The sequence below is a fragment of the Crocodylus porosus genome, unplaced genomic scaffold, assembly GCF_001723895.1.
Source record: "Crocodylus porosus isolate Cpor-Errol unplaced genomic scaffold, CroPor_comp1, whole genome shotgun sequence".
Taxonomy (NCBI): Eukaryota; Metazoa; Chordata; order Crocodylia; family Crocodylidae; genus Crocodylus; species Crocodylus porosus.
The window spans coordinates 106,076,541-106,100,142 of record NW_017728943.1 but is presented as its reverse complement, the minus strand read 5'-3'; the positions used below and the strand labels follow the sequence as shown (position 1 = coordinate 106,100,142).

At 41.2% G+C, this 23,602-nt stretch overlaps 1 protein-coding gene across 5 annotated transcripts in view; it reads left to right on the top strand.

Moving 5' to 3' along the window:
• Positions 1-5,495: 5,495 nt before the first annotated feature.
• Positions 5,496-23,602, top strand: part of FGFR1OP (FGFR1 oncogene partner) — a 45,474-nt gene continuing 27,367 nt past the window's right edge. For 2 of the 5 annotated variants that reach the window (XM_019549966.1, XM_019549967.1), the window contains exons 1-6: positions 5,500-5,805; positions 10,484-10,537; positions 13,512-13,566; positions 14,202-14,290; positions 14,797-14,931; positions 20,012-20,095. In XM_019549966.1, the coding sequence (XP_019405511.1) occupies positions 5,722-5,805; positions 10,484-10,537; positions 13,512-13,566; positions 14,202-14,290; positions 14,797-14,931; positions 20,012-20,095 (501 nt within the window). In that variant the 5' untranslated portion in view covers positions 5,500-5,721. Of the gene's footprint in view, positions 5,806-10,483; positions 10,538-13,511; positions 13,567-14,201; positions 14,291-14,796; positions 14,932-20,011; positions 20,096-23,602 lie in introns of all 5 variants that reach the window. The other 3 variants (XM_019549965.1, XM_019549964.1, XM_019549968.1) reach the window with 3 other exon arrangements.

Here is a 23,602-nt window from a genome sequence, read left to right as displayed (position 1 = left end):
TCGTCCCGGGCCAGTCTCACTCCGGCCCGGCTTGTGTTCCGGAAAACTTTAACCCTCCGGCCGGACTTCCGGGTCTGATCCCGGAAGTTGGACGCCCCTCCGGGCTTTCTCCCTCGGGCCGGGTCCCGCGGGGCCTTAGCCCCCTCACAGGTCCCTTCTCCACGCTGTAAAGCTTAACAATCCGTCTACAACTAGAGTCTCTTGCTCCATCCAAGTATGCACATCACATGCATCAGTAACTACCCACAATACTCATCAAACAGGCTAAAGTTGACATAGAAAAATATAGGCATACTTTGCTCCACTGGGCCCTAAACCAATGAATCCTTCCATGGGTCATTCTCTCTAATAGAACTGGCACAGATTATAACCCCTCTAGAAAACAGAGCCACAACATCACTTCAGCAGAGACCATATTGTGATTTTCAATTAAAATATGGACCCTGACTTGCTCCTGCAGCGGCACAGCAATGTGCCGGTCATTCCTTATTAGACTTATGGCAAAGCCACACTTTGACTTTATATATTCAAATAGACAACAGGTGATCCAGTCACACTGCCTCCACTTTTGTTCCTACTTTTTTTCTGTGTTTCACCCAGCATACTATTTATCATATTATGTTGTCTATTAGGGGACTGATGCTAGCAGTACTGAGTGCCTCCTCTATAATGTTAGGTACCTTCTGCTTCCCATGAGAATAACAACTCTCATCATTCCTTTCAGCGGGCATTTGTTATGAAAGGAATGATGAGAGTTGTTATTTTCATGGGAAGCAGAAGGTACCTAACATTATAGGTACAGATGGCATCAGGAATGAGTGCTTATGTTGTGGCAGAGATAGCGGATCTATGCTGTAATAAAAATAATTTTGTAACACATGATAACATCCATGAGCTAAGATAGGAGTTAGCAAATAGTGTGTTTTGGGGCATCTGCTGACCACCAGAATGGTCAGAACGTAGTTATAAAAATACCAATACTTTGAGGTCTACCTTAACCATCAAAAAAAAAAAAAAAAGGGCATGATTTATCATTTGTATTTCACTTTTATCACCAGAGTGCAATAAAATCCAATTATTCTTTCAGCTTTAGTTTATAAAGATCCAAATCTTACATGTCTTATATAAGTGCTTCCATTCACTTCAGAAGGATTACTGGATTAATAAACATAGCAATTATGGCAGCAAGATCCCACATCATTTTTAGTTTGTTCATTAAAGCAGCATTTGTTTATGGTAATATTTTCCAAATGGATGATTGGAGGTTTAGGTTTAAAAAACTGCTGTTCTTATAATTTTGCAATAAAAATGCATCAACAGCTGACTTTAATGAGGCTTCTCAGTGAGGTAATGATCTGCCAGTGCAGAGCAGCTTTCAGAATCAGGCTCTAGATAACACTGCTGTATTCTCTGCATGGTTCTAGCTATGGGCTGACTCGTCGAGCAATAGCAGGCAAGAAAGGGCTAGATATCAACACAGTGACAATGTTTTCAAAGTCTCATTTCCCAGTTTCATTTTTAAAGTATTCTTATTCTTGAATTCTGTCAATGAAAACTTGTAACAGCTAACTGGTGCCACCTTCTGCATGTCTCTAGAGACAATTTGCATTCATCATTAATACATATATACTAGTGTAGTATATCTGTATATTATGCTTAAAACTCTTTGAATCTTTATCCCTAGGAGGATTCACCTCTTGACTTTCTTAGGAGGACTCTCCCCACATTCCTATAATTTTTGGTGCAGAGGAGATCCAAGGATATGTTTGAAATGATATACTGAAAATATGCATTGTGTCCTGAATGGTATTTAAATGTCAGTTGCATTTACAGTTAATGCTTTTATAATGCTTTCTGTTTTCAAGACAACATGCAACTATTAACTAATCTATCTGCATAAAGCTCATAAGATAGATAAAACAGTTTTGGTCATCTACAAAACAACTAAATGTTCCAGGCATAATTTAATTGAAACCACTCAGTTCCCTATCTTCTTTTAGGAATATTTTTGACAAACATGAACATTTTTAGAGTAACCCTTGTCTGTCTCTCTGTTTTTTAAACAGCTGCAAATATTGACTAAAACTGTATCCAGAACTTAAGTCATTACCCCTTCCCTTTGCTGCATGCGTGCTTAGTATAATTTCCAAGGGTGTTGGATCACATTCTAACACCTGTCCTCCATTAGCATTACCCACAACACATAAGTAATCTTATGATTACTTTGCCAATTAAGGAGTGTTAGAGTGATGTTGTAGCCATGATGGTCCAGGAATCATGTGAAAGGCAATGACTTCTAAGTGTGATATCTTTTATTGGACCAACTCCATAGCTGGAATAGAGTTAGACAAGCATTTGACTGCAAGACATTCTTCTTTTAGTCCAATTCCAGGGTTCATATTATGGGGTAGCTTGGGCAGGAAGGGGTGGCTGAGTCCCCCCATAAGAGATACAAACCTCCCTCCATAAGAGACAAGAACCACCGGACAGCCCTTGGCTTGCCCCAAGCCTTTCTAAGGAGCCCAGGTGGCAGAGGCGGTGGCGGCTACTTCCAGCTGCCACCACTGCAGACTCCCCCACCCCTCACAAAAATAAAAGGTCTAAGTGTAATTCAAACCCTGTCTAACTCCATCCAAAGGTCTAACTCCATTCAAGTTTAACTCTATCTAAGCTTGCCTACTCTATCCCAACTATGCAGTTGGCCCAATAAAAGATACCACCCTAAGAAATCCTGGCCCCTCTAATTAAGGAGAAGAGGATATGGCCTGATGGTATTTGTTAAGTATTGTTCAGGTTCAGCTTTGGCTATTGGGCTTTCCATTGCATGGCATGTGCTCCCTGCCCCCAACCTCTGCAGCTTCCCCACCTGGTGGAGGGAAGGGGAGTGGCAGCAGTGCAGCAGTCAGGACAGAGAGAATCTTTTAAGTTGTGATAGTGACATTTTTTTTAACAGGTCTCCCCCATCTCTCAGCCTGACTCCAAAACACGACACTTTTAGAAACTTGTGAAAGTCTGTTTCATTTTGGTGCTAAATAAATACGTACATAAAAGCAACCAACCCCAAGGCACTCTTCTAGCCAGTAGCCCTACCTGCTACGTTGGACAAAGCAGTGCAGGTGAAGAAGGGGAGTCACAGGGTGAAGTTACAGATTAAACTTAGAGCAGGCATAGGCAACCCCTGGCACGGATGCCAAAGCGTGGCACGTGAAGGCACATGCAGCGCAGGGCAGACAGCAGGGAAGTGGCCAGGCCTGTGCTGCCAAACAAGGATTGGGCCCCTCACAATTCCCCTGCCACCCTCCCCTGGCACTCCAACGTATTACAAGTCAAGGTTGTGGATATTTTTGGCACTCTGCCCAAAAATGTTGCCAGCCCCTGATTTTGACCATATTAAGGACATTTAAAACATGAGTCTACACATTAAAGCTCATTAACTCATGTTAAGTGTCCTCTGAGCATCTTAAGGAATGCCACTTCAGGCAAGGGTTAATGCTGGACTTCACAAGAGAAGGCTGAGGGGGGACCTGGTGACTGTCTATAAACTCACTAGGGGGGACCAGAAGGGTTTGGGAGAGACCTTGTTTCCCCTAGCTCCCCCTGGCATAACAAGGAATAACGGCCACAAGTTGTTGGAGAGGAGGTTTAGATTAGACATCCGTAAGAACTACTTCACTGTCCGGGAGGCTAGGATCTGGAACCAACTTCCAAGGGAAGTGGTACTGGCTCCTGCCCTGGGGGTCTTTAAGAGGAGGCTTCATGCCTACCTAGGTGGGATTACTTGAGCCCAGTTTTTTCTCCTGCCCAGGCAGGGGGTTGGACTTGAAGATCTACAAGGTCCCTTCCAACCCAACTTCTATGATTCTATGATTCTATGACCTTATTTGCTGAAAAACCACCGCTCACTGGAAAATATGCAAATAAGGATGCAAATAAGTCTTTGTGTTTACTTTATATTGTTCACTGTAACTTGCCAGTGAGTGAGTGCGAACTTGAAGCATTGCTTTATTTTGAGGCAAGCATCATAAGCAAATGCAGAGAACAAACCCAAAAATGTGGCGGCACTGTGCATCTGTCTGACCAGCAGGGGTCCTTGACAGCCCATTTGGACCAGTTTGTGTCATGTGTCAGGACTGTCCTGCAGCAAACTATAGACACGTGAAAACAGGCTGTGTTAAAATGTTTCTGAGCAAACTTCAGTCCTACTACCAGAAAACAGTGGGAGAGAATGGAGAAGACACAGCCAATTCCACCTGGAAAGGAGATGCTTGGCACAGGCTGTTCAAAGACTCCCCTGGGAAGGAAGGGAAGAGGACAGAAAGAAAAGCACAATGACACAACTGGACCCCAGGACAGTGAGGAAGACTGCAACAGGCTCAGCAGCAGCAGCAATGTGACAGTGATATCAACAGAGACAAGGACAGGGAATGACTGAGAATGTAAACCCGAACTGGGGTTTGGACTACAGGACTGCGATTGGGTTAGGAAAGGCCTGTGGGTGGGTGCGTGCAGAGCTGGCCCAACCATTAGGCAAACTAGGCGGTCACCTAGGGTACCAAAATTTAAGGAGGTGCCAAAATTATATGGAAAACAAAATAACAGGAACATTGTTCTAAATAGCAGCCCTGGCTGGCTACGGCTCCACCTTGGTCTAAGACCTTTGGTTCAGTAGGGGGAGAAAGCCCTCTGAAAAGATCTCAGGGGTAAAAGTTCATTCTAGACTTCTTATTTTCCTCTACATTGGAAATGGGGGGGGCACTGAGGTGCACACTTCACCTAGGGCGCCAATTACCCTTGGCCCGGCTTTGGGTGTGTGTGGGGGGTCGCGGGGTCGCTTGTTGTGATGGGTACACTGCTTCTTAATGTGGTTTACGGTGTGTGATGGAAAGTTTTATGTTAGATGATGTATATGTATCTCTATATATGTCAATATATCTATATGATATATCTACAGCTATGTATATATATCGATATATCTATATATAGATGTAGATTCCCCCAACCCCCCAAAAAAGAGCACACCCAAAAGTCGGTCGAGGCTCCCAAAGAGTGATTTGGGTTTTGCATTTGCTGCATCCGTGAGCTGCCTCAAAAATTATCCTACATTTTTCAGGGTGGAAAGGACAATTTTCTTGCCATTTTCCAGTTGGTCTAATAAAAGGTATAATTTTGGAACCAAGAGTTCTAGTTTGTACACTTTTACTATTAACCAACCTGCACGAGAGGGTAGAAACTCTGGTGACGATGATAACGACGGTCCGCCTGGCAACACCGGCACCAGTGAACTGCATGCTGCTCCGCCCCCAGCTGGGAGCCATTGGCTGGGGCTGGGCGGGGGCGTGGCTCAGCGCCCTCCCTTCCCCGCCCATCCCGCGCTCTAACTGAAGCGTTTGCTAACTGCCTGATGGCGAGGAACGCGCCTGACGCGGCGCGTTATAGGGGGCGGGGCCTCTTGGTCAGCCCCGCCCCCTGCCTTCAAATCTCCCGCCTCCTGTCGCTAGACTTGCGCCACGCATTTGGATCTGCACTTTCAGTCCCGTCTGGTCCCTGCGGCGGGGCTCAGCCTCCTCCTCGGGCGGTTGGGCCACGCGGTAGCTGGGCCGCCGGTTCCACGTCCCGCAATCGCGGCTGTCTCTGCAGTTCCCCGCCTCCCCGGCCTGTAGCGAATGTGCGGGGCGGGCGCGGTCGCTAGCGCGGTTTGGGCGGTTGTCAGGGAGAAACAAGATGGCGGCGGCGGAGGAGGACACGGAGCTGCGGGACCTGCTGGTGCAGACGCTGGAGAGCAGCGGGGTGCTCAACAAGATCAAGGTGCGCGGCGGGGGGCACGGAGCCGACGGGCCTTGCGGCGGGAATAGAGCCCGGCCCGGTGGCACCGGCGCGGCTTCGCCTGGGCCTGCGACCGCCGGGTCCGAGCGAGGGACTGTGGCGGCCCCGGTCCTGGCACAGTCGGAGCCGGAGAGGCGTCTAGTAGGGGCAGGGGAACGCGCTGAGCTAGCCCCAAGTCCGAGCCGTCCCTTTCTAGCCCGACCCAGAGAGCAGCGTTGCCAAGTCTTAAATATAAAATTGTGGTCTTGGAAGATCACGATTTTCTCATTTGCAGAGAAATTGGCGTGTGCTGAAAAATAAACCATTTTCTTACTTACTTTATGTTGCTCGCTGTGAGTGTCAGAACTGGGTCATCAAAGTTGAGGTGTTTCCTTTCTTTGAGGTGAGCAGTCATAACGTGCTGACAGCAGACCCAAAACATCCCGCTTAGCTGCTGGCGTGAGAGGGTCTTGGCTTCAAGCTTGCTTTTATGGAAATGGGAGACTTCTCCCTGGCTTGTCTCTGGGGCTTTATGGCTGAGGGCAAGTAAAATGCAGGAGAGCATCTGAGTAAGTAGGACCACCAAAGATTTTTGGAAACATCTGAAGCCTCAGATGGGGTTGGAGGATGTTTGCCGGTAGTAAGGCTACTTGCAGTTCTGGACTGATTCTTGGTTTTGGAATTTGTTTTCATCAATTTGGCTTGGACTATGGAAAATTTAAACAAAAAAAACAAAACCCCAGAAGTTGGTTAAGAAACCCCAAGTGTTACTTTGGTTTTGCACATGCTGCGTCAGTGAGCTGCCTCAACAGTTATCATACAACTTGAACACTTTTACTGTTATTGATCCTATGTAGTACATGGGTTGTAACTGTACAAATACGATAATTATTGTACACTGGCAACACTGACAAAGAGCTGCTCTGTAGCCCAGCTTGGGACCTTGCGTTGCCAAATGAGCTGGGGCCAAGTTGTCAGAGAGGGGACTTGTTCAGAGCTGTGATCTTTCCCGTCCCCAGAGTGCCACCAGATCCACTGGGACAGCCCTGTCAACACGAGGCATGGGGTGAATCCAGAAGTTTCCAGTAGGAACTATTCTTCTCTCTCCCGGTAAAAATGTCCTGCCCTGTTGTGGGCTCCCTGCGGTACAAGAACTGCCCTGTCATTTCTCTTCAGTCAAAGAACAAGTGGTGTTTTTCTGATGGGGATGGCCTTATGTGTGTTGAGAGCTGCCTCTGAGCTTAAAAAAAGGTTGAGCTTTTGCTAGCTGTCCACCTCCCTACAAATCAGCAGCTCTCAAGTTGACAAGCAAGTCAGGACAAAGGGGAGTTGTTAGTCTGAAAGGGCACTGGCAGGCTGTGCTGTGTGCCATGCTGCTAAGCAGAAGTGACCTGGTGATGGATTGCTGCCTATGCCACTTCACATAACTGTTGCATCCTCAGCTTCATTTCTTGTATCATATTGGTGGGTGAAAAGCACAGTTTGTAGATCCTACACAAGTAATATCGATTATAGTGAAGTTACTGAATTCCAGCTGCTGCCTCTGGTGGGTTTCCTGTGCTTCCTTTCCTTGTGCTTCATTCAAATGTGCAGTGTGCTTCAACACCGAAAACTTGCTAAAATGAATACAGCACAATTAAATATTCCTTGGCTGACCCCAAACTTAATGAAACTTTCATAGAAATATAGCATGTCCTACTGCGTGAATTATTTCTCGTACTTGAAAGGCCTCCTACACCTACTTCATAAGAACATGAGATTTGTCATGCTGCAGCAGAGCAAATGTCTTTGCATATCCTGCCTTTGACAGTGGCAAGTAGCTTCTGCTGATTGGTCTTCTTGCTCCCAATCAGTTTGTTTCCCAACGCACAGCTTTTCAATGGCCAGCTAACTAGTAGCTGTAATCTGAATTGGGAGTAAACTCAGTCTTTTGGTAGTTCTGGTGAAGCGATGTTGCTTCTCTTGGTCTCTTGACAGATCTTGGTAAACCTTTGTTTTAAGAACTGTTCAAAAGCAACCTGGTCATTTAAAACCCAAACTCGAAATGAAAGCCAGCTTAATATGGGTATAAGGAGAAGGAATATTTTTCTGTCCTGCCAAATGTCAAACAGTGGTGCTCATTATATTATTTTCTCTAGTTTTAGTACATATTAATAGGTTTTATTATGGTGCCAAAGTTGAGAGAGAAAGTTATGTCTTGACAGTAGTCGTTTATGTACCTCCAAATGAAATGCAAACTACTTTCTAAGAATGGGTGAAGGTAGAAACTAAGAAGCAAGCCCTAGAAGGATATCTGTTTAGTGTTATTTAGAGATTGACAAGAATAAATATGTAAGAAGATTATCTGTGTATAGCCATGATCTAGCTAAAGTAGACAATGTGAAATTGTCAAGAAGTAAAATATGGAGGGACTGAAATAAACCAACAAGCAATAGGTGGACCCGTAACAGGCCTCCAGCAGTGCAGCTGAGGGAAATACAGGGCATTTGGGGTCATTGCTGGTCTGCTAAGGTGACTTGTGGTGATAACTAAGTGAGATCTTAGTCCTACCATGGACTAAATGAGGTGGTAATAATCATTAGTGGTTTGGAAACTAGGTTTTTTGTTTTTTTGGGTTGTATATATATGCCAAAGTACCCAGCATAGCTGTAGATTATTGAACTGGAACATGCAAAGTCTCAATTGCTTTTTAAACCAGTTAATAACTGCTGAACACTGCTCAGTATATTTTACTTGTCTTTGAGCACAGCAGAATTGGGGTAAAACTTAATTTGGTAGTTGACAGCATACTTACCTGCATGTAAATCAATATGTTGTCCACTTCCAGTTGATAAATTTTCTATTTCTTTGTCAACTGAACTAAATTATTAACAGAAATATTATCCATGAGAATAGGATTAGTCAACATTCAAAAATGGCCTGTAAACTGTTAACTACTGTTTAGATTTGGTAAGCATGTTCCTTTTTAAAAGTAAGTTCTTTGCATACATAATGATACTGAATGTTTTCCCACTAGTACTGGACATAGGAATGTGTCTCTGATGGGATGGAGCTCCTTTCAAGATCATTTTACTCTGATTTAATTGGTTGGAAGTATTGCTAATGACAAGGAGTTTCTTGTACTGGCTACCCCTTTTAGCTCTAACAGTGGTGGAGCAAGCCTTTCCTGTGATGGTATAAAACTTAACAGGCTCTTTGAAAAGTCAGTTGTATCAATTCACACTAAAAAGTGTGGGAAACTTATTGGACAGTTGACATCTGGATTGCAGGAGCAAATTAAAAAGGAATGAAGCTGTATTAATTTTTACAGAAGACTTATTAAAACAACACTTTCAGAGGTCTCTTAAAGATTTCAAAAATTTAGGAAGTTTAAGATCTGATTTTGCTTTTACAGCTTCCTTCTATTTGTTGCAGTACAGACTGTACTTTATCATTTAAAAAAAAAAAGTGTTTTAAAATTGCCAGTCATCTGTCATAACGAGTGTGTTTTACATGCCAGGATGCAGTCATCAACCTATTTCATCTGTTGTCACAGAAGCAATTTCAGAAAGACTGCTCACTTTGAACTGGAGTAACTGTGTAGAAAGACTTAATTTTCCCCCCTACAATAGATTTGTTTTTTAAATAGTGATACCTAAGCTTAGATTTCTTCCATTTCCACTTAGGTGCCAGAGAAAATCAAATGCACTACACACTGGAATGTCCCTCTTAATCATACAAATCAATATCCATTTCTTAAAGCTTTTTCACCTCTAGCCAAATATAAAGTTTGGGATAAGAAACAGCAGTACCAGTTGAAGTTAACTCATTAAATATACCTGCTAGCTATTGATCCATTTAACTAGATGAGGACTTGTTAAAGAGGTGAAATTCTTAGCCAGAAATGCGTAGAACAAAATATTTGAAGGGTATGTGAACACTGAATGAAAGACGGGGAAAAGTAAAATTATAATAAAGGAAGATATTCCACTCTAGGCAAGCCTTTATTTTGAATGCTTAAGAAAAGATGCATGTAATTATAGTCCACTTAGATTTCTACAATGCATCCATAAATTATTAAACAAATTCTTGTTATAGCGGTATTTAAGGATAAAACTTGAAAGATTTGATTTTTTTTTTTTTTTTTTTTTTCCCCCTTTGTAAATGTGCTGACCACTAGATTAATTTGTGGATTTTATAATTAATCTTTACTTAAATTTCAATTTGGGCAAGTCAGTCCCAAGGCTGTTGGGACCATTACTGAACAACAGATGTACAGGTCATCAAAGTTGATCTCTACATTTCACGGCAGAATTGTAAATTAAGCATGGGGTTTCAAGGCCAGCTGAAGGAGTTGATTTTTTTTGGCTCTCTCAAAACCTGCATACAAATTAGATGGCCAAACCTTTTGGCAGTTTGAAAGTCCCATCCTGAATATAGAAATGATGCAATAGGCCATGCTGTTCAAAATCCTTCTTTCCTTGTTGCGTCTGCACTTTCAGATTAGATTTTTCTTTCCAAGTCATTTGCATATTGCTTCAAATATATTAATTACACCAGAGTATATTGAACAACTTGTACAGCTGTTAAGAAGCAGCTTTCAGTTTAAACAAATATGTGGTAGGTAGTTTGCTGCTTGCGTTCTGTTTGCCGGGGGGGGAAAAGAGTCCTTGAAGAAATGCTGTCTTTTTTTATTTGGTAGGCAGAACTACGAGCAGCTGTATTTTTGGCGTTAGAAGAGCAAGAAAAAGTAGAGGTAAGGAGACTAATACCTTCTCTTTCAGCTTTTTATAATTGTTTTGTGAGTAAAATTTATGCACGTAAACAATGTAGTAGTTTCCATTATTCTTCACCAATTTCCTTAAGGTGTTTTGATGCATTTCAATCTATTGTTGTGGTCTGGGGTTTTTCTTCCCTCTTTCTTTTTTTAGTAGCATTAGAATCAGACTTTTTAAAATAATAGAACAGGAGTATTGAGACTTACTGTTTCTTGAATAGTGGTTCACACTAAAGTTATGAAAAGCTAGGGTGTTCTTGTTTGTTTTTTCATTTTTAAAGAACACTTTCTGTTGAATCATAAAATCTTTGTGTCTTGTAAGACCTGTTTGGATTCACAAAATCTCATTTGGAACAGTTTCATATATTTATCCAAAACAATATCTGCATCATATCCAGTTGACCAGAATGACTGTAAAGAAGAGATTCTAATCTAGGAAACGTTTCTTCTGACATGTTTGCTATTGTCTTGACCAATATTGTACTAAATCACGATAAATTACTTCTGAAATATAGAAGATGATGCCAGTTTCAAGAAAAATTATTCATTTGCCAAGAACTCAACCCTTGTGCTTGTGTGTGCAAGCTAGTATTTTCTGTAGGAACATGATTTGGTTTACTTAGGGATAAATTATTTGCATCTAAAATTAGAGCCTCTCCATCTTAAATATGAATTTAACGAAAATGGTATAATAGTTTAGTTACAGTTTTCAGTACACAGTATATATAATGAAATTACATTATATAATATATGCTAAAGCATACAATAAGGTTATCTGTTTTACCAGTTTACACAAAATTTAAACACATAGGTGACTTGTCCTCTATTTATTACCCTCCCTGCCATCCACCATGATTGGTTTAGAGACTCCAGAAGAAACATCCCTAGCCATTCTGTTCAGCAGCTGTTAGATCTGTCACCTGGTGAATTAGCGTAGTGCATTTTTCTTTTTTTGTTAACCTGGCTATGTTATCTGCCTCTGCCACCATCTGATGTGGCAGTGTATTTCACAAGTTAATTATGCATTGCACAAAAAAGTACTTTCTCTTGTTAGTTTTTAAACTTGCCTAATCTCAGTGGGTGACCCCCCGTTCTAGTATTCTGGGACTTCATGAATAAATTCCCTGTTCGCTTCACCTATACCTCATGATTTTATATAGATGTCTCTTTTCTCACCACCCACCCTTTTAGCTTTCTTCTTTCAAAACTGAGGAGTCCTAGCCTTTTTATTTTTGCCTGGTATGGCAGCTGCTCAATATCCATAATCATTTTGGTCGCCCTTCTCTGTATCTTTTGTTATTCTGCTACATCCTTTTTGAAGTGTAGGAACCAGAACGGCACTTGATATTCAAGATGTGGCTTCCCATGGATTTGTGTAATGGCATGATGATATTCTCTGTTTTGTTTTCAGTTACCTTTAATGATGCCCAACATTTTACTGGGTGTTTGATCATTGCTTCACATTGAACTGACATTTTTAGAGCTGTGTACAGTGACTCCATAGTTTTTTTCCTGAGTTGTAATAGCTAGTTCAGAATACAGCATTGTATACCTATAGCTCAGTTTTTTTCCTCCATGTGCATTACCTTGCACTTGTTGATATTTGAAGTTCATCTGCCTCTTCATTTTACTCACTCAATTTGGTAAAATCTGTCTGCATCTCCTCTCTGTTTTGGGATTCGACTGCCCTGAATAATTTGGTATCATCTGCAACCTTGGAGATTTCACTGAGCACCGTCATTTCCATATCATTGATGAAAATGTTGAATAAAATTAGATCTTCCACAGATACCTGCAGAACTTCTTCACTTCTGACTTCCTTCCATCCTGGAGAGACGGCACTTAGTCCTATCCTTTGCTTTCTGTCTTTTTAACCAGCACTCAACCTATAAAAGAACCTTCCCTCAAATTCTGTGGCTACACAGTGTTTTGTTTTTTCAAAAACTTCTGAGTGACCTTGTCAAAAACTTTGGGGATCCAAATATATTATGTCAATTTGATCTTTCTGGATCTTCCTACATGCTTGTTAACATTGTCAGAGTACCCCAGCTTATTGGTGAGACAATTTCCCACTACAAAAGACTGCTGACTCCTTCCCCAGCAGATCATTTTTGTCCATGTGACTGCTGATTTTATTCTTTATTATAGATTCCACCCAATTGCCAGGGATGGAGGTGAGACTACCTGGTGTATAATTCCCAGGATTACCTGCAGAGTCCTTTATAAAGATGGGTGTTATGTTGGTATACTCCCAATCTTCTGGCACAGAGGCTATTTGAAATGATAGGTGCTACTGTATAATATTGCCAGTGGTTCTGCAGTTCTACCTTTTTTAGTTCCTTCAGATCTCTCAGGTGAATGCCGTCTAGGCCTGGTGACTTATTAGTATTTAACTGATCAATTTGTTCTAAAACTTCTTAAAACGGAACATAGGCAGACAAGGTTCTTTGGGTAAATCCAATATCTTTTATTGGTCTAATAAAAGATATTGGATTAACCCAAAGAACCATTTCTGCCTTAGACGAACACTGCTACAACCAACATCTGTAAAACAGAAAATGGCATATATTAAAACAGAACATAGTATATGGTGATATAAAAAATGAAGTTAAGCTTTTCTTTAAATGCAAAGAAAATGTCATCTAACCCGAGTCTCCTCCAACTTTTAAAATTGATTTTTTCACAGTGAAATTATGAGCCCAAAGGCTCATAATTTTTTTTTTAATGAAATTTTATGACCATATTTATTATGGCCACGTAGCTATGCCACTTTGCTATTATTACTAATATACATAATATCAAAGTATATTTTTATTTGGTAAACTGAATTTTATATATCCTAGGTATAATAGTAATCTGTTACATATGCCAAAACACTTGCTCAGGTCTTGAGTTTCTTAGCAGTGTAAAGGAATTTATATTAATTACCTTTTTACGTTTTGTCTTTTAACAGAACAAAACACCCTTGGTAAATGAAAGCTTGAAAAAGTTTTTAAGTACAAAAGATGGTAAGTTTTGTTTATTAAGTTTTACACCTCTCAAATATTTAACGTTCTTAAAAACATGTTTGAGGAATAGGAAGTTGAATCTGTTCTTGTTCTAATATTAACTTGATGCTTGTTTATAGTGTCAATTCCTGTTCCTGTTAAGGAGAAGTTAGTGCTACCATTGGCAAGCTCTGATCTTGAGTTTTCAAAGCTAATATATGGTTGTGTTTTTGTAATTGGGATGAACAGTTTTTCTTTAGAGATAAGTAAAGTATTTGAATTAATTGCTTGGAAAACAAGTCAACAAATGACAAAATTCCAATTCAGTCAAGCCTGTCCAGGGCAGGAAAATGACAGCCTGAAATTGTGAAATTAAAGGGCAAATGTACAGTGCTAAAAATATGAATGGGAGATGTTCCATGATTCTTAGGGTGTGAGTCTTGGAAGCTGCCTCAACTGTTGCTCAAGCAGTTCTTTGGAGAAAACAGTCTGATTTAGATATGTTATTTATTCAAACTGAAAATTTTTTTAGTCAAATGTTGACATCACTGGTATAAAATACAAATCTGTGTTGAGGATCTCCTTAGTTTTTATAGGATACAGGATCATTAACTTTAGATGAACATTTTGAATAACTTTTTCTGTTTTCTTTATAGGTCGTGTGGTAGCTGGTCTTGTTGTAGAATTTCTTCAGTTTTTCAATCTTGACTTTACGTTAGCTGTTTTTGAGCCTGAATCGAGCACAGTAAGGAAGATACTATTCTTAATCACATGCTAGACTGATAGATAGAACTTGAAATAAAAAATACAAAATCTGCATTGGATTTGTCTAAAACATCCATTCATGTTTATAAGGTAACTTTTTTTTTTTTTTTATAGGATCTTTTATTGAGCTACCTGTTAGTTCACACTAGCCCTAGTTCAGCACTGGAAACAATCAGGTTTATGTGATTGGTGGCTTTTTTTTTTTTTTTTTAGGAAAGTTGACTCAGCTGAAAATTAATGCTTTGCCAGTTCTTTTGTCTCTTTTTGTATGTCACTTATTAAAATTGTCATTATTTTAAAGTTTTGTCTGAGCTATCTATGTGTGTTCACTAGAATGGGCTTATCTAGGTCAGATTTTACAAATTGGCTTATTTATCATGTGTCTATCAACTTGTGCTGGTCAGGCTATTCTGTTCCAACTCTTAAACATTATCATTTATGTTATAAACACTCAGGTGACATGTACTTTATATATAACTCTTTCAGCTAAATGGACTTGACAGTCGTGAGAATTTAGCCAGAGACTTGGGAATTATAGAAGCAGAAGGTACTGTAGGTGGCCCATTATTGTTGGAGGTGATTAGAAGATGTCATCAGAAAAAGGGTTCCAGCAGTGCTGAAGTAAGTATTGTTAAGATGTGTAATGCTTTTTTCCCATTTAATTCTTTAAGAATAAACTATTTGAACAAATTACAGTGGATGAGGAACCTTTCTCCAAAGTTACTATCTGTGCAGAATTTTCACTCTTAAATCTTAGCTTTTTGGTATTTGTTTTGGTGGATCTTCAGTAGTTCTTAAAATTGAATAATTGACAAACAACACGCATTTAAAATCTCGCTTGGTATGATCTAAGCGAGCTTTCTAATTCAATCAAAAAACAAAACAGGAAGCATTGTATTATAGCCCTCTTCTGCCATGCATTAGATTCTCACTGTACACTACAAGTATTTTCCTACTGGTTATTAAAATAGAGTCCATGTGTGCTGCACAGCTAGGTAGCTATTGAGTAGGTAGTGACTACTAAGAAAGTGCAGATGCCAAGATGACATGCTTTTTAGGATGAAAAGTCATTTGGCAGATGTGATTTTTTTGATATCTGGTGACTGTATCTTGACTGCCAAGTTAGTGAATTCAAAGCCTATTGCCTGATAGTGGTGCTTATTCCATATCGATTATGTGTGGCATGAGGCAAAACCTCCAGGATAAAGCAATGTAAAATGATTAACAGAGTCAAATGACTCAACTTTAAAATAAAAACAAATTACAGGAACTAAAAACTATCCATACACATGTTTAAACTGAGTGGTGCAAGTGAGAGTCCCATTAGATGGCATCTTTAGAGAAGCAGATTATTATTACACAAGTGCAAGGCTCTAGGATGGGATGCAAATAATGACAAATTACTTCCGTATAAACTGCTTAGGGGCTATCAGAAAAGTGGCGGGGAAGGATGAATTGCAGTGAGCATCAGTAAGAAAGCCACTGCAAACAGTGTACAGACAAATGCACACTTTGTATGTTTAGCACTTATACTGTGCTTATTGAGGTACTGGTATATGTTTGCAACTTTTGACCACTAAGTAAGAAGACAAAGTAGTCTACCTAGCCAAGCTCTACATTAGAATTGTGGATCTCGGGTTACCTTTGCCCAGAATAATATTGCTACATTTAAGTAAAATAATCTTTCTAATATGAGTGTGTATTTATGCCCATTTTTTTTTTTTCTCCCCCAACCAGCTAAAGCCTATGGCTGTGCAAAGCTTTGCCAGCTGTTTTGTTTTGATGCTGTTTTGAGCTCAAAACAGTGAAATTGAAACAGACTCGAAATGAAATGCGGCCAGTGAAAATGTTTTGAAGCAGCATCCAGGTGGTGGGAGGCAGGGGAGAGCCACGGCTGCAGTCTGAGCAGCTCCATAGCCACGTGTGGCTCAGCCCAGCAGGGAGCGCAGCCCTGGCGGAGCTGATAAGATGCAGTTGGCTCTACCTGCCTCCTGACATGAGGCTGTGCTCCTATTGGCTCTGCCAGCCCCATGTTGCTCAGCCCAGTGGTGGAAGGTGGGGCTAAGTTCCACGTGGCTACTCTTCTCCTCCTGCCACCAGGCTGAGTTCCCCAAGGCTGCGAGCTGCTGGGATTTGGGCCCAGCAGGGGGAAGTGCCTCCTGCTGTCGGGCTCCATTCCTAGTGCTAGAGAACCAAGCCCAGCTGGGGGAAGCACCTCCCACTGCTGGAAGGGCTGCAGGGGCTCTGCTGGATTCCTCCTGGGGGTGCAGGCCCCTGATCTGCCTGCTGGATCACAGGATGCTGCTCCTGCTCCCTGGCTTCTGCTTGTCAGCAGCCTGAGGTGTAGTTTCCTAGAAACCCCTACACCTATCTCCTTGGAACTTGGTGGGCTTCATGCCCTCAGAAGGGGCTACGATCCTGGCAAGTTTCAGCGGAATCGAGCAAAAAATGACGAAGTTATAGGCTGTTTCATGCTTCCCCATTATAGCCTATGGGTGAAATGGCAAAACAGTTTTGCTAGAATGGCACAATGCTTTCGAAACTAAACAAAGCACTGTTATGTCGAAGTGGAATGCTGCTGTTTTGCATAACCCTGATTGTCAGCTCTAACCCTCAAGTTGGAGGATTGGCTGCTTTCCTCTATGATTCCTTTATGGTAGATGTTCCAACTGCATTTCTTATGATTTCCTAATGTCAAACTTGTTTCTTATTTGAGAACCAGCTTAGGAATTCCTAAAGTTGTGATTTTTTTTTTTTTGTATCTTTCTGAGGTACTTGTCTCTTGCAACCCATATTACAAAATAATCCAGAAATGTTTGCAAAACAAAGCAACGTAAGGAGATGAATGTTCTTGGTAAGGGCTTCTACACTTCCAAGTATATCGGTTCATTTTTATAAGGTGACTTTCCTTAGAATAAATTCAGGAATCAGAATATTTTTATAGAAAACTAGCTCATTACCTGGCAAGAATGATTGGGGGGTGGACACTGGAGAGGGGGATAGGAAAGAGTGCTGCTACCTAATGGCCCGTGCTGCCACTATTCTGCCTCTTGCAAGGAGGGGAGTGGGGAGTTGAGGCCAGCACTGCTGGCCTCAGTTCTCCCATCCTCTGTCCAGTCCTCAGTGCAGCTTTGGAATCGTGGTGATGCTCCCCCATGCTTGGAGCACTCTGGCTGTTTCCGTCAGCCAATCGGAGCACAAATAAAGCATTATAAAAGCTTAAGTCTGTCCATAATATTAGGATTATAATAATATTGGAAATGGAATGGATTTCTGGTACAGCTTTGACCAAGTGTTTTCTCATGCTGCTTCAAAGTGTTAGAATGGCAAGTAAATACAGGAACAGTAAGTTAATAGGAAAATTATTAAACAGATCTTAATAGGATACTACAATAAATTACATAATTATTGTTATTACTAATATAACTTATTGTTCTTCCTACACCTTGACTTTGAACTGAGGATTGGTCAAATAATGCTTCCAACTTTAGTACTCAGCTGGTCTTTGGTACGCTTGTGACTTATGCTTTTTTTCTTTTCTTTTTTTTCCTTCACTTTTTGATTGGAAGTATTTTTGAAAGATCACTAAAATGTGTTTTACAAAACATTAACTTACGGAAGAGACTGGGGCAACATAGGTCTACAGTCACAGGTTTTACTGGATGCTCAGGATTTTTCTCGGAGGAAAAATGGCGGCTCCAGGACAAAAATAACTAGGGAACAATCGGGATTAAGACACTCCTGGGAGAGTGAATTCCTGTACATCTTTTCTTTGGAGAGAAGCTCCAGCAAAGTCCCCCAGCATCCACAGTGTTTTGTTCTTGCCCCCTGGAGACAATGTATTGCTGGACTGAATTGCTCCAGCCAAGCAGAGAGCAGAACACAATCCCTATATTTTGCTGCTGGGAGATATTGGCTGACCCTGAACAGTCTGGGTCAGTCAGTTGGGACTGCTGTGCACTTTTGTCATCTGTCTGTGGGCAGACTCGGGGCATCTGCAGAGCATACTAGGATGTGTGTATAGAAGCCCTTTTAACTATGCAGTGTCAGCACTGCAAGCTCTGCTTCTTAGGGGCTCATCATTCAAATGTCTGTTCAGGGTCTCTAGGTAAGGCTCTTTTGTTGTTGGGTTTTTTTCTACCAGGAAAACAAACCCAGGAGAATTCTTGTAGATCATTTGAATGTGTGCATGCAGACTGAAGCAGTAAAATTAAATTAATGGCATGTGTGCTAAAAGCACAATGAAAGAAATGTAGGAGAGCACATTTTATGAATATTAATCGCTATTAATGTGTTAATTGGCTTGTGCATTAACTTTGTTTTACCACATTAGTCAACCCATGTGGTTTTAGAGCCTCTTCCCAGGTTCTGCTCTACCACTCTCTCATTACAGTCTCTGGGCCACCCAGCAGGGAGTGGTGGCAGTGCAGAGGAGCTGCAGGGCAGTCTGGTCACGGGCTCTAGGCTGCTGCAGCAGAAAGGCTGGGTGGGGAGGCAGGGATGTGTGTGCACAGACAGACACAGATGGGGCAGATTGCAGCCCCCACTGTGAGGAAGAGTGGGGAAGGGACTGTGGTGAATGGGGCTCTGGGGCTGGGGCGAGTTGTGGGACGGAGCTGTGGGTGGCTCATCTAGAAGCGCAACTCCATGCCTCTGTGCACCCTTGGGGAAGGCATGGGGCTCTGTGCCCTGCTGTCTTTGCCCTGGGAGCCATAAACTGGCTGCATGTCCCCTGCCCACCCAGCAGCAGGAGACCAAACTGGTGTTGTGCGGCTCTCGAGGCAAAGGCAGCAGAGTGCAGAGCTCCAGGCCACGGAGGGCAGTCTGCCTTTGCCGCACTCGCAAATCCCAAATCTGGGGAGCACATGCCTCCCCTATGGAAGTGTGTAGTGGCAGGGAGCCATGCCTCCTTCCTTCCCCCCAGACAAACTGCCCACAGCTCTGTCCCATGGCCCGTCCTTGCCCCACTCCCTTCCTCCTTTCTGGGGCCTTGATTTGCACCCCTTGCCCCTTCCTTCTTTTTTCCCATTCCCCTCCATAGTGTTACTTCCTGGGTGCTGCTTTACAAGCCACTGGGCTGCATTCTGTAGGGTTACCACATTTTGTCTTAAAAAGGACACCTTTTAGGGGCGGGGGAATAATATGATTGGGTGTGGCAGTGATATGCCCATGTTCTGGCCCTCACTCCCCAGCCCTGCTGCCTCTCCTCACTCTTGACCCACAGTACCCTGCATCCTGTCAGGGCATGTGGGGACCCCCTAACCCCTGGGCTCCAAACTCCTACACGCACACGCACACCCTAACCATAACCATACAAAGTGCCTGCATAACTTTTGAGTTTTTCTGTGCATAATTTTGAGTTTTTAGCTGTGTGATGTAAAATTGTGATTAATTGCCACTAATTTTTTTTTAATTGCACAACTAATCACAATTTTTTTTTAATAGTTTTGACAACCTTAGTTTAAATACTTATTTATAAATAAAATCTGAGAGAATTTGACTTCAAAATAGTTACGGATTTCTGAAAATGGGAACTTATTGCTACAATTTGGAAGAAATGGAAGTAGGGAGAATTGTGTTGTTTGTTTGTTTGTTTGTTTGTTTGTTTGTTTGTTTTTTATATACCCTCCTATGCTGAACTGTAGCATGATACATTCTTACAAAATCTTAAATACATTCTTCGGGAAATCTTGATTTTTAGGTGGCTCCAGTTCTGTCTGATATTGTGCGCTCGCCACCAAAATCACCTGATGAGAGATCAAATGCTCATACAATACCGAGTAAGGTAAGTTTGCTACACAGAAGAAATCGCTGGCTAAAATAATATGCCAATATGTGGTAAAATAAAGTAGAAAGGACATTTCTGTTTTAAAAAGATGGTTTATTGCAGAAGTGTTGGCAGGTATTTATCAAGAATTTGTCAGCCATTTTTTTTCAGCTGGTTTTAAAGGACTCTCCTTCCTTTATCCAGATCTAAATGGAAGAACCATATTAAGCATGTCAGCAGTAACGGGTTAAAACATTTAACCATTTCTTTTAATTTTATAGTCTTAAATGGAAAGTAGTTGTCAAGTCAGTACATGCATATACAAATATGAATAGATACATTAATGCATATATACATATGGGTGTGCTGTGAAAGGGAATTATCTCGCTATCATCAGTTTGTAGTGTGTGGAAATTGCACCGCTTTGATCCATGGTTTTTAAATTTAAAGCTAAAACTTCATTACTACGTATGCAAGTTAATTGTTGCACTTAAACTTTCGACAAATGTGGTGTTTGTTTTTTGTGTTTTTGTTTGCTTTTTTGGTAACAGGATGTTGTAAGGCAGTTCTTCCCAAACTTTTTTCCCCTCAGCATGACCCCATCTGCTGATTTTGTTGTAACCTCATTTGGGGTCGTGGCCCACAGTTTGGGGAACTGTTGTTGTAAAGGGTTTTTTGGTAAGAACTGCAGTGTGCTGTTACACATATCCCTTTTGGGGGTAGAGATAGATGTCGCAATGTATTAAGCATAAATGGGAAGGGTTGATATGCTGCAGGTAGCGGTACTATATCATGAGGCATACACTGATTTGAGTAACTTGCATAAGACCCTGTGCAGTTGTTTAAAGAAGATAAAAATGCTCTTGTCTATGTTAATCCAGCTCTAGCTATCCTTTCTTCATTTTAAGATGATTGTTGTTCTTGATTTTAGTTCTAGATTGGTTTCGTTTCTCTCCTTTTATTCCAGTTCTCCAAATTGGAATGTGCATCAGGAGGTGAATGTGTACAGTGTTTGTATTGCAGCAGTAGTTTCATACTTTGCTTGCTGTTCTTTCCTATCTGTGTTACTACATTCAAAGCTGCTGGATCACATACATCATCTTTTCTTTAAATACTGTTATTGAGAGCAGCAGAAATCAGATTAGTCTTTCATGTGATAATAAAACTGAATGTTAAAACATCTTGTGATTTTTAAAGGCAGTGGAGGTTAAAAAAGCAATATGGCAGAATAGGAAAAGCAGTATAGCCTGGTAGAAAAAGAGAACTATTATAGTAGATGTTGCATAACTGGGGCAATTTGAGTTATGTCCCAATTAAATAGCTGTTTCACTTAACCTTGTGTAAAGCTGTGTGTGTGTTTGTTTGTTTTTTTTCTGTTGCCTGGTTTTGTTGCATCCTTTCTTCTTGTTTAGAATTTAACTGTAATAAATGGACCCATTTTAAAAGGTCAAAAGATGAAAGTTGACAAACTGCATTACTGAGTGTTTCCTGGCTGTTCTGTGTAACAGAAAACAAAAGCAAATTGATGAACTTTTTAGCTGTTGCGTAACATTTGTAATTAATGCGGTACTTAGACCAAACATCATCCTAGCAAAGCAAGTTGTAGCAAGTATGATCCTTTTAAAGCAACAAAATACTCATTTATCGTAGAGTATTGTTTTCAGGAGTTGAAGTTAGATTCCCCAGTTACTCAGCCCCATTTAAGTGCCTTCAGTTAGGTGTTCAGCTATTCCTATACACATTACAACAAAACTTAAAAGCATCAGCCTAGGGCAGGGGTTCCCAAACTGTGGTACATGTACCCGAGGAGGGGTACGCAGGAAAAGTTGTTTAATTTTCATTATAATAATTGCTTGGTTTTTGGTTGTATTTGTATTTGTTTGGTTTAAGGACATAGGCAGGCAAGGTTCTTTGAGTAGATGTGGGGGGGGAAGTAGAACTTTTCAACTACTCAATTGGTCTAATAAAAGTTATCACATCTACTCAAAGAACCTTGCCATTGTAATAATTTATAAATTATAATAATTTAAAGTGTTAAAATATAAAATGTATGCTGGTGAAGGCACATGAGCAGCTGGTAAATCTGGAAGGGGGTATGCAATAAGAAGAGGTTTTGGGGAACCTCTGGCCTGTGACAAGTAGCAATTGATTTGCATGAAAGCTAGAGGAACATTAGTAAAGTGTCAGTTTTGTTTTACAGTGTGTGGTTACCTAGTAAACTAATAATAATGTTCTCACTTCTGTAGTATCTGAAGGTATTATTAATACTTTTGGCCAGCTAACAAGTATTATTTAATTCTATTCAACTTCTCTAGCATAATGTTTGGTCTCCATTTAAAATACCTAAAACAAAGTAGAAGAGAACTTCGTAATTATTTGTAAGTAAACAGTCTTAATTTCTCAAAGTTAGTGTACTTTAACCTTTTTTTTGCATTTCAGTCTTAAGACATTTCATTGTATATGCCCTAGTTGCATTTACTTTTAACTGGTCTGAAAAAAAAAGTCTTTACCAGATATGAGACTTTTGATTCCTCATTGCAGTGATTCTTCTTGTCCAAAAGTTTTAGCAGTGGTGTATCACAGTTGGAGGGTAGCCGATTTGAATTTTTATTAAAAGATCATGGGTGATTTGGAGAATTGCTTACCAGGAAGCCCTGAATCTGTACCTGATAAATTGGCTAATTAACTAAATACAGAATCAAGTTCAAAGCTGAAAAAAAGTCTTGTGTCAAATGGAGTCTTCTGCTGTGCTAAATTTTGTAGCATTGCATGTAATATCTATACAGTTGCATGTAGTTCTAAAGGGGGGGTCTCTTGCATCCCTGTAGTGCTCTACTCTTTCCCCTTTCCACCTCAAGGGGGAGCAAAAATATGGTAAGCCATATGATGGCTACTGGGGACCAACTGCAGACCAGCCAGGACTGGGGGCTGCTTGCATATACAGCTGGGCAACATGTCAGAGTACACTGCTGGCCCTATCCATGGGGCCGCAGCAAGTACTCCTCACTATCCTCCTGTGGAGGCTGGTAAGCTGCCACAGTGCCTGCTGCTGCTCCAGTCTGCTCACTGGCTGTAGCTCTGTCATGGCATGCTGAGGCAGCAAGCTATCGCAATGTGTTGCTGACTTTCTCCACAGGCTGGCAGCCTGCCCAATGATCTCCTTTCCCTAGTAAGGGAGAAAGCAGGCTGTCTTTGGGTGTCGGGAGCAAAAGCATTCCCTTGTTTGGAGGGCCATTATCTTTTCAGCTACTTGGTACGTTTCTAGCCAGGGGGCTGTGAGTTTTTTTGCCCCCCAGCACTGTGGGGTTTTTTTGTGTGTATTTTTTGTAGTGCCACAAAGTGCTGCAGTACTTGCAGTGCTACAAATGCATGTCTCCGCATAGCCTCAGAGTAAGGGTTAAAAACATTCTGAGATGAATTTCCAAAAATTAACTTCTTTTAAATTGGGAGGAGGGGCACTCTATGGCACACGTGCCACAAGTGACATGCACTGCTTCTTTGGTATGCAGCAGGCAGGGAGAACAG